The sequence below is a fragment of the Gymnoscopelus microlampas genome (assembly GCF_963454915.1).
Source record: "Gymnoscopelus microlampas genome assembly, chromosome: 7".
In the NCBI taxonomy this organism is placed as follows: Eukaryota; Metazoa; Chordata; class Actinopteri; order Myctophiformes; family Myctophidae; genus Gymnoscopelus; species Gymnoscopelus microlampas.
The window spans coordinates 19,319,525-19,330,547 of record NC_139944.1 but is presented as its reverse complement, the minus strand read 5'-3'; the positions used below and the strand labels follow the sequence as shown (position 1 = coordinate 19,330,547).

General features: G+C 39.0%; 1 protein-coding gene across 1 annotated transcript; it reads right to left on the bottom strand.

Annotated features, from left to right (window-relative positions):
* Nucleotides 1–375: 375 nt before the first annotated feature.
* On the bottom strand, nucleotides 376–10,385 carry uba3 (ubiquitin-like modifier activating enzyme 3). The gene is made up of 17 exons (XM_084062230.1): nucleotides 10,363–10,385; nucleotides 7,667–7,787; nucleotides 7,415–7,495; nucleotides 7,189–7,271; nucleotides 6,908–6,988; nucleotides 6,115–6,158; nucleotides 5,949–6,013; nucleotides 5,046–5,201; nucleotides 4,818–4,920; nucleotides 4,427–4,540; nucleotides 3,763–3,816; nucleotides 3,551–3,587; nucleotides 2,662–2,743; nucleotides 2,212–2,312; nucleotides 1,550–1,613; nucleotides 1,393–1,447; nucleotides 376–834 (listed from the first exon to the last, which is right to left on the bottom strand). Exons 1-17 carry the CDS (start codon nucleotides 10,374–10,376, stop codon nucleotides 746–748), a joined length of 1,344 nt encoding a protein of 447 aa, XP_083918356.1. The 5' UTR covers nucleotides 10,377–10,385; the 3' UTR covers nucleotides 376–745.
* Nucleotides 10,386–11,023: the final 638 nt, after the last annotated feature.

Genomic DNA, 11,023 nt, shown 5'->3' with positions numbered 1-11,023 from the left:
ATCTGTGGAACTGAGTCAAACTAAATGCAATGTATACAATTCCAAGTGCTTGTCAGGGTGGGGGATCCCGCACTAGTACAGAACTACGTACACAGTAAAATAATGTACAGAAAGGCTGTTGTATGACTGCATGCATGACTTATATCCCTCAAATACAACATAAACTGGAATCAGAATAAATGCATGCCAGGAATGCCCTTCACTTTACAGGCCCTGTGAATCCTGCAAAACAGTAAGAATGAGTAAACCCCCTCAAATATTCAGAATTTCCATTTGAAAATATTTACACCCATCTAGAAAACACTGTCTTGTCATTATAATTCAAACACTACAATACACAACAGAAGCAGACCATATAAGAAAAACATTTTTTTTTTATTCCAGTTAACATTAACAAAGTCCAGTGTAGTGGTACGTTGTATGCAGCAACTAAAAGACACTGTCAGAATAAATAACAGATGAATCTGGAAGAGAACTAATTATTTCTCAAGTTAACTCTCCTGTTTTGCACAGAGCTAACACAACAAAAAGAGCCGAAACCCAACAGGGTGTGACCAGTTTGGCTTTCAAGTGCAAAATAGGGACTTCAGTCATTGAGTGAGCAATGAAATAGGGCTGTACTCGTAAAATCTGTGTCTGAATACACTGTAAACCATTGTGGGTTTCCAAATATTATGCACCATATTCATGACTGGCCTAGTAACAACAATGACATCAGATATTTGTAGGAGGAGTAGGCCAGCTTCTATGAGGTAAAGCAAAGTTTGAAGATCATGGTCTGTGGTGTGGTGACATCAGCTACAGCCAGCTCCTGTCCATCTGTCAGCCCCAACTCTGCAAAAAAGACAACAAAAAAACAAGTCTCAAGGCTGAAAAAGGACCAGACCATTGACATGAGGCAGTAGTTCTCAAACATTTTGGAGCTCTGACAATACCTGATCTACAAGCTCGTACATTGGACATATTCGGTACACGACACCAGCGCGCAAAGAAGCATAAATTTGATGGACTGGAATATTAGTTAAACATATTTTTGATACATTTAACAAAAGGTACAATATATGAATTTCTTTAAATATTTTACAATATTTTCCCCATGGACCACTTGTAATTACCGGTATGCCATAAACCACTAGTGGCCAATGAACCGTTGATTGATTGATTGAATACTTTATTAGCAGGATTGTTAACAGTACCAGTCAAAGTTTATGCTCAAAGGATAACACAAAAAGCCCCAGGAGGTTTGTTTCCATTGTGGTCCACAAAATACGTACAATACTGGTAAAAATCTCAGTAGCATTAACAGGTATATTTACAGAGAAAGGAGCAGGGGGTGCTACTAATAACAGTGATGTAATAGTAAAACAGTTAATAGGGCTATCTTTGCCTCACCCGTCAGTGTTCTCGACAGATTTGGCCGCGTCCTCTGCTCGATTGAAACCACACTCTGTCAACAAAAGGCACACATTAAGAGTCAACACACTAGCTTCATGTCCAGAGAACTAAGAACAGAGAACACAAAATCTGATGAACCCAACAAGTCATTTACCTGTAAATATAATGTTTTGTTCTTTCCTTCCACTGTCGCGGTTATAGCAGGTGATTTCATTTGTCTGTGAATGTACAATGTATTTAGTTATTGTTGAAGAATGAACCAGAACAGTTTGTTGATAACAGTACAAATACAATGAATTAAACATTCATTCTCAAAATTTAAGTTAATCATTATCTACACTACTAAAGTTTGGCTGCACGATTATGGCTACAATTGTAATCCCAATTATTTTGCTTAATATTTTACCCAAAATTATTAATCACAATTGTTGGTATTACATTTAGGAAAAATATGTTTGTTTTATCATTTATATTACTTATATTTACTTTATGTCTTTGTTGGTCATTGTGCTAATCAGTATGAAAAGGTATGTGGCCTCTGTGATTTTCTTGTGCTTCTGTGATGGATGGGGAGATGGGGTGTACAATGTTATGGTTATTAACCCTTGTGTACTGGTGAGGAGACGAGGGCATGGTTGAATTAATTGCCAAGATTCACATTTACATAAAACCAACATTTTCAACAATTTTCGATTAACTGTGCAGCACTGATCTTCAGTGTGAGATAGATTAGTAAACCTCAAACCCCAGCTGAATATGGCTAAAGAGTCCAGCTGGGTAGTTACAGCATACAGTATGAATGGTAATAAAACGTACAGGGAGATGTTCTCCGTCATGTAATCAAGCACCTCCTGCAGCTTGGAGGACGAAGAGAAGTGCAAGTCCAGAGGTACCTGGCTGCAGGCTGAGCAGTTTTCCTGGGATCAAAAAAGAACATTGTGTATCTAGTGCAAAACAGCTGACTTGATGTTATGTTACCATATGTTTACTTATTTATTAAATGGGTTAGGGTTAGGGTTATTTTTGATGAACCAGATGCATTGTTTAAAGTGTATAGAGCACGAGTGCTAACTTCCAACACCTATCCACAGGCTTTTCTAAATAGAATAACACTAGTCTAAAACCCAATAAAGTACAAAAAAAGAATGTATATACGCTGGTATATATAATAGTAATAATTAACATAATCAAAATCAAACCGAATACATTAAACAAAAGTACACATTATGCAGATCATAGTAGCATTATGTGTCCATGGAGACAAACCTTTCGCGCAGCCTCAAACGTGTAGGTGTACAGGCCGTCAACGTCATTGAAGACCATGAAGTTGTCGAGAGGAATGTAAGCACTGCAGATGTAAAAGGTAATGTTGTGAGTGACAGCACAGTGCATGAACAGTTTACACCCTGACATCCCTATTTTGTGGCAAATCTTCCCAAACGTTATTTTTTCTCCAGTTTCTTTCGAATATAGCAAAATTAGCCGCTCTACAAGCTCACAACGGGCTGCATCACAACCCATTGTGAACATGTAGATCGGCTATTTTCGCTAGTTGTCGAACAACAAAGTATATCGTCTCTGTCGGGTGGAAGCCAACAGAGACGAAACTGTTATCGTTTCAAGCTTGCAGATCTGCTGCTTTTAATACTTTAGTGTGACACTGTAGTATGATCAACTAGGGCATTCATTTACGAAAAAACACAAAAAGTTAGAATATGGAGATAAGAGGTTTCTGCCCGACAACAACGATATAGGGCAAAATGGTTAATGTGCACTTGGTGCATTATGGTCTGTGTCCACCAAGGCTTTCTTTTCTTCCTGAGCACATTGTATGTCTTGAATAGTTTTCACAGGGAGCGCCACATACTGTAGTTACCTATGCTACAAACGGCAGCAGCATTACGAGGTGCTCTGAGTGTCTATTCGGGACAGAGCCGTGCATGTTTGGCATTTTTATCTGGTCGCAGAGAGGTAGAAAATGTACCGCTTTTGGACACTGCGCTTATCACTGTCATTAATGCAAAATCTCTCCGCCCTCAAGCGCTCCCAGATGAGCGTTTTAGAAGAGCACTTTGCATTTTCATCTGGGAAAAAAAGAATTTTGGTGGACACACAGCTTTCGGATGACTTGTGAACAGCAGAGCTTGAAACACACCTTGATGCTATTTTGAATACCTCTGTTGCACAAGCAGCTGGAACAAAAAGAAAAAGAAAAATGACCAGGATTAGGTTGACATAATATTCTGTTTACAGAAAGTAAGTAGTCTCAATGCTGTGTGGATAATGGTAAATGTTTACATGGCAGGTTATAAAAGACAGGTGGCTTCATAAAGACAGGTGCCCATTACTGTGTAGTTAATCATTTACCTGCAATAACTGCATTTGTGGACGCCACAGCTGGGATTATCCTCTTTACAACACCTACAAGTTTAAAAATCAGATTGCACATTAAAAAACATCAATGAAACATGAATCACTATCACTACTGAAGCAACTTGTGACACAGGTAAGAAAATATATATATTTTTATTCATCATCGCAGGTAGAGACAAATAAACTGCACGTCATATCTTTTGCTAAGCATATTTCACTTATCTTCTCACGTTTAAATGTAGGTTTATGCAGATGTGAGTCCATGATATTTATAATTTTCAACCCGCTGCACGATTACAGGAAGACGTGTAGCAACTGTATAAACAAGACGCAGAATAATCGAATTGCACAGCTCCCCTGAGCAATCTGTATAGATAACTAGTTACAAGGTATGACAACTAGTTACTAGGAAGCAGCAATGACGTGCCAGTGTTCCAATGTGAGCTTAGCAGCATAAGGTGAGACCTGATTGGTGTAGCTCCGTCAGTTGAGCTGTGTGGTTCATTGTGATTGGTCTACTTTTGTAGCGACAGAGATTCATAGAGAGGGACGGACAGAGATACAGAGACAACCCTAGTTCTAGGCGGCTGGCCCCTTCGGTGCCACACTGTAAAAAGCAGTTGGTGTTGTGTTGCTGACAGAGGTAGTGTGAGCTCACCCTGGGTGAGTCTGTAGGTGACTCCTGTGATACTGAACTCTGCTGCCCTCTCTAGAGACTTCTGGTAAACCCACTGGAGGTGCTCTGGGTCGTCTCCATCCATTGCCACACCATCTGGTGACAAGCATGCATAAGCACATGCACAAGCATACACCAACACGCGCGCGTGCACACACACACACACACACACACACACACACACACACACACACACACACACACACACACACACACACACACACACACACACACACACACACACACACACACACAATAAAAATAGTTTTAGTTTGTGAAATTCTGGGAAGCTTTGATTAAGTCTGAATCAAGCTCCTTCATTCTAATAATTGTTATTTTATCTAACGAATCCTCATGATGAGTGAGTATCTACCTCCAAAGGGTTTCTCTTTGTGCCATAGCAGCATGCGGACATACTCGACACAATGTTCTGGCAACCGTGGCATGGAGGCTATAGTGCACATGGGGAAGTTGATCTAAGACAACAAAGATACATGTCAAAGGGTGAACTGATCTTCCACATGTACTGTATGTATTGACAGTCTTTGATGACAACTTCACATCATTGGGATTGGCGGCTCCTATCACAATGCTAAGCTACCTGAGGTGGGTAAAGCTCCAGGGTGCAGTCGATGCAGGCGCTCATGCCTGGCAGAATGACTCTTGCATTGCCTTTAAAGCCTTCAGTCCCTCCATCAATGAAAGGAATGATGGAACTCGGGTCCAGGATACCGTCATCATACACCCGCAGAGACAGCTATGCAGAAAAACACACACATACTGTATTATAAATTATGAAGTGAATAGGGGTCACGATATATCGTCCCGAGACATATCGCAATATCAAAGCATGACGATATGTATCGTCGTGACGTCATACTGTATCGTGATATTTTTTATATTATTTGCTGGTGCACACCATACAGTTCTTACTGTATGGTGTGTGATAAGTCTGGTATTATAGATATTCTTTTCTAGTTTGAGCTGTCGTTAATAACTAGGCTACACTTGGTTGGTAAAGTCCAGATGACAACAATATGACTATGAGGTTTGTGGAATTTATATTTATGCAGTATTTATATATTTTGTTGTTAGTCTATCTGTCCTCTGAAACAATGTGGTTTACATAGTGAGAACTTACTTCACTTGTCCCTTAAGCTTGTAAAATTGTATTTATTTTTGTGATTAAAGCATTTGTAACTGTTTTTTAAAAGTGCTTTATAGATGATGGTCAATGTTGATGATAATTTGGGAGAAAAGGGGAAAGAAATAATAATCGTATCTAAATCTAACTAGTAACTAGTTGTCATATCTATCATATGACTCTAGCTGTCTTAATACAGTATGTCTAATATGTCTTACTTTTAATCCAGAGTTGCCTGGTTTTACTTATTTTATGTTTTTTATTTTTTATTTTATTTGACTGTGAAGCACTTTACGAACCATTTTTAAAAAGGTGCTATACAAATGACGATTATTATCATTATGAATAGAGGTAACTTACCAGCATACCATTGATCCACCTCCGAGCGACTACAGAGTCCAGTCCACAGACAATGATATGGAATTCTAGGTGAAGACAAAGACATGTAAGCATATGTGAATCTCAATAATTATGACAATGCAGTATCAGGGACAGGTGACGAATAAAACAATATAATGATGCTTACGTCTGTAAAATGTCTCCTCGAAGTCTTGTATTTTCTTAAAATGGCTGTGCAAAGTATTAAGGACAATCTTGTTTAGAAATATTGCTTGTAAGATTTCACAACACATTTTTATTTCGACTTTTTTAGCATGGGCGAATAGATTTAGATACTTTGGGTGTCGGAAGTGGAGAATTCAAACTGCAGCTTTTCAGAAATTAGATATCACGATAACAAATAATATACTGTATGCATAAAACTTCAGCTATATCGTGTCAATAATCAGTGTCAATACTCTTGAGGCCGTGGCCTCTAGTTTGAGGGCGGTAAACTGGGGCACTGTATGTCTGTAACAACCCAGCACAGTGTTTTCTCGGAGTTGCACGCAGGCGCTGACGAAATCTCCTGTCACCAGAGATTTGTGGTGGCAGGAGATTACCATAGGAGTACTGTACATGTGGATTCATGATGTGGGTGTGTCAGCAATATTCCACTGACAATGTGCCAGTTTGACAAATAATACATTAGCTCCCATGACTGCCATAACCCCAAATCAAAATGACAGTATAAATTAACAATAAAAGGCACATTTTCTTGCGGTGGAAGGTCCCTTTTCATTAGGCCAACATTTTAGTCTGTGTTAGCACCAGCTGTACCAGTTCCACTGCTGTGTCTAAACCATGAACAACCGCTTACTGCCCTCAAACTAGAGTCCCTTTTCTGTGTAACATGTTTAGATCGAGAAAATCATCTTAATAGCTTCCAAATAGGTCCTATCTTTCATCACAATGCACTATGCGTAATATCAAAAGGATACGGAACCACACAACACCCAGGAATTCGACTGTTAATAAATTCAGCTGCTACGTCTGCCTTGGGTCGACCAACATCTTTAGGCCTAGGGGGGGAAATGTGAGCCACATATCAACACCAAACTTGCTTGCTTATTTATAATTATTATAATTATAATTGATAAATAAATATGAATAATAATTATAAACGATATACAATGTTATAAATAATATAAGAAATGTATAAATAATACAAAAATAATCATTTAGAAGTGAGTAAAGAAGGAATTGAAACAAAGGTACTAACCTGAAGAGAAACTGTCTGTTGAGGTTGGAGACATCAATGGTGTCCATGTCAACCACATGGATCTTACGAAAGCCTGACAAAGCCTGCTCGATGATATGACAACAGGAAATTATAAAGTGTAGGCTGTTGGTGCATGGTAAGATAACATCTGCATTATTCAGATATAAAAGAAACTAGGTAGGCGACTGATTCACAAAACAGGTTTCTGTGGATAGACTATTCGTACCAGGTCTTTGAGAAGCTCACATCCAAGGCCACCCGCACCAATGACAAGAACTTTGCAGACATCCAACATAAACTGCAGAGACTGCAAGGAAAGGGAATATTGACATAGCATCATATATACAGTATATACGGTACTATTAACATAGCACATCAAAGGGGGTAAATAAACGTTCTGTTCTCAACTGTGTGATTATTATTTATTGCATAAATATGAGTCCACTTTCAGGTTTCCAGATACTGATTGAAATGTTACCTCGGTACTGGCTTCAAAGTCAGGGTGTGTGAAGGGCCCGGATCGCTCCAGAAACGTTTTGACATGGTTCCATCTTCCTTCCCATTCGGTCCGATCTCCAATGCCTCCATCCACCACCATCCTTGAAACAACACATATAATGTACAACATTTATGATTATCACATAACACCGTCATGTATTATAATTAAAGCATATCACTTGAGTAAACAGAAGGACTCCTAGAGCTTGTGAGATCCTGTCAAAACTTCAAATCAGCCTTAGAAGCTCAATAAAGGATGCTAAGGAAATCAGCACGAAAAACGATCAACTGTCCTTTAATTTGTCATCAGTGGTTTGTTAAGCTGGGAGATAGCAGGCTAGCAATCACATGTTCTGCCTCGCCACCATAACCTGAATCTTCATTTATAACAATCATGACATGCAATACAATACAATACAATAGAGCACCGAAGTCAGACATCACTGCCGTTATTTTTTGTGTTGAAATCCTGTTGGAATCTTAGATCACTTCATATAAGAACTGTGTTCCAAAAATAAAGAAATCATCCGGGCATTTCTGTCAGGGGGGTGGGTCTGCATTGTTTATGATATTCACTCATATTTGATACAGCCTGTTTCTGGAGAGAATTGAATTAATTCTGCCTTAAAAGTCTTAAAAACTACACTTCCGGGTCTGAAATCACTGTCCCTACAGCAGCGGCGTTCAAGGGAAATGTAGTCGTTGGGTCGTTTGACTCGTTTCTAGCGTGTATTGTGTTACTCTTTGGGTAAATTTGTACATTTACACCTTCAGTGGATACTTCATATCCATACGAGTAAAATCTTCCAGATGATTTGTTTATTTTTCAAACACAGTTCTTATATGAGGCGATCCAGTGGTGTGTTCTAGGTTTTTTTCGGAGGGATAAGATAATCATTCCCTGCACGACATGCGCATAGTTGTGGAGATACGCTAGCGCGTTTTCAATGGATGAAATGGTTAGTGGAGGGCTACCCTTGGCTACGAACATGTTCTGCAGGTCACACTACGTATATATAGCATAACACGGTAGAACACACCACTGATCGAGGCGATCTAAGATTCCTCTATGGGGATTTCAACACAATAAATAACGTTGCAACCCAGGGGGATAGCGCCCTCTAGCGGCAGTGACGTCAGGACTTCGGTGCTCTACATAAAAACACAAACAACAAACACAAACAAAGAAGTTATTAATACATCAATACAACAACATCAGAGCCAGGGGGATTTACTAACAGAAAACATTAAAGAATGAACACAAAAAGACAGCTCTGGCAGCTTTCTTATTTTTTTAGTCATAAATTCTTTAAATGTAGCCTACTGCTTGGCTTCAATCTCAAACACAATGAAACAAGGTTTGGAAAGACTACATCTGGATTTATGTGATTGATTGAATACTTTATTAACAGTTTGCAAAGACAAGCACAGGGAAGTACAGCTCTGTTTAAGGGATTTTAAACCCAAGAAAGCACTATGGCTTTCCAATGGGGTCCTTTGTACTCAACTCATCGAAACATTTAATGACAGACAAATACAGTGCTATGCAAAAACATAATACAGACCGGTCGAAATAGAGGAGGACGACGGGGGGGGGGGGGGGGGGGGGGGGAGGCTTTTACTTTTGACAGGGGCCAGTTCGGTTTTAAAGGAGAGTAAGGATTAACATTTATATGAAATTTAGCTAGAATAATGATCAAATGAATTATGATTCATTTTTCTTATTATTATTACAATAATCATTGATGGCAAACAGTACCTTTTGCCAGAAAAAGTTAAAGGTAGGGTAAGTGATTTTCTTTGGTTAAAATAAGTGTTAAATAGCTCTATATTCTGATAGTACTCATTGCTATAGAGTGTTTGTTCAGTAAAAGGAGTCTCCTTGTCTCTCCAGCTCTTTATAAAACAGAAAATGCATTTTCGTTTCAGTTTCAGTTTCATTTCCAATTTTATCCAATCAGGATAGAGAACTCAGGATACAGATTAAACAAGTGAAAACGGAAGTGATGACACTAAGAAATGAGCAGGCAAAATTTGAACTGGAACACTATAAAAATTAAGCTTAAAAATGGGTACTTTCTCCTGATTGGCTGAGATTTTGACACCTACCGGAAAATGTATGTTCTGTTTATTTAAGAGCTGGAGAGACGGGGAGACTCCTGTTACTGAACAAACCCTCTATAGCAGTGATTACTATCAGAATATAGTACTTTAACCTTTTCACAAAATACTTTTTGTTTTAACCCAAAAATATCACTTACCCTACCTTTAAAGAACCAACATGACAAAACAAGTGGGCGTTCCCTGTGGGGTCTGGTAAGTACAGCTCCAACCAGATATGCTATGTGGCTTAATGCTAACCTGCCAAGAGGCAATGTTGTATTGTATGATCAACACAATATTTACTATACAGTCCTGACTGTATATTATCCAGGGATAGATGCCAGGGTAACTACCGATGCGTTCATGTTAGCCAGCTAGCTAACATTAACCTTCCTCCTGCCTTGTAACCTCAAACCTCTCGTCCTATTTAGCACTCATTTCTCACTCAACCCCGCTTCTAGTCTTATCTATAATAAGAACATGAAAGAATGTTCCGTCATGCTTATTGGGGTTATTTGAGATTATAAAGCATCCTTCTTGTCATTCACTGCTTTCTGCAGCAGCTGTACTTACGGCTCGTCCGCCATGTTTCTTGTTGTTAAACATCAACAATGCATTGTGGGAACCAGACAGTCACAGAAGCCGTCCAGTGTTGCCAGATTTGTCGAGATAAATAAGTAAGTAATTTCTATGAAAACAAACCCAAAAGAAGCGACATGAGCGCTTTAAACCTACACTGCATGCACCTACAAGACCACAACGCGTCTTGTTGTGTGAGCTTGTAAATCTTAAAATAAATGTTGAATGTTAGAAACATTTTAACAACACAAATCTGGTACGGGGGGGATGCGTCCCTCCCTGGCATTAATTTGGGGGTCCTTGGGCTTCACTTCACAATTCACATGAAACTGTTTGAGAACCACTGGTTTAAACAACATGAGGAAACAAGGCCAAATAAGCAACTACATTTTACAAACAAGCCCAAGAAGAACCCGCAAACTACCTACTAACTACTACGAATAATTTACAAGCAACTTTTACAGAACAACAAGCCCAAAGTCGCTTATAATAAGCAGACATGGCAACACAGAACCCCTCCTAGAGCTACACACAATAACCAACAGATGGCAGCATCGAGCTTTGTTCTGGCCTTACTGGTAGAGTAGCAGTGAAACAGCAATAAGGGTCCTCATACTTGTTTTAATGTTTATACTGTTTCTATGCAACAAGTTGA

Bases quoted from the DNA above. Each gene is read 5' to 3' on its own strand.
- uba3 (XM_084062230.1), bottom strand. The intron at 6,989-7,188 runs GTTAGTACCTTT...TTCCCCCCCTAG, and splicing joins AACAGACAGTTTCTCTTCAG to GCCTAAAGATGTTGGTCGAC. The intron at 3,817-4,426 runs GTGAGCTCACAC...TTAAACTTGTAG, and splicing joins CACCTACAGACTCACCCAGG to GTGTTGTAAAGAGGATAATC.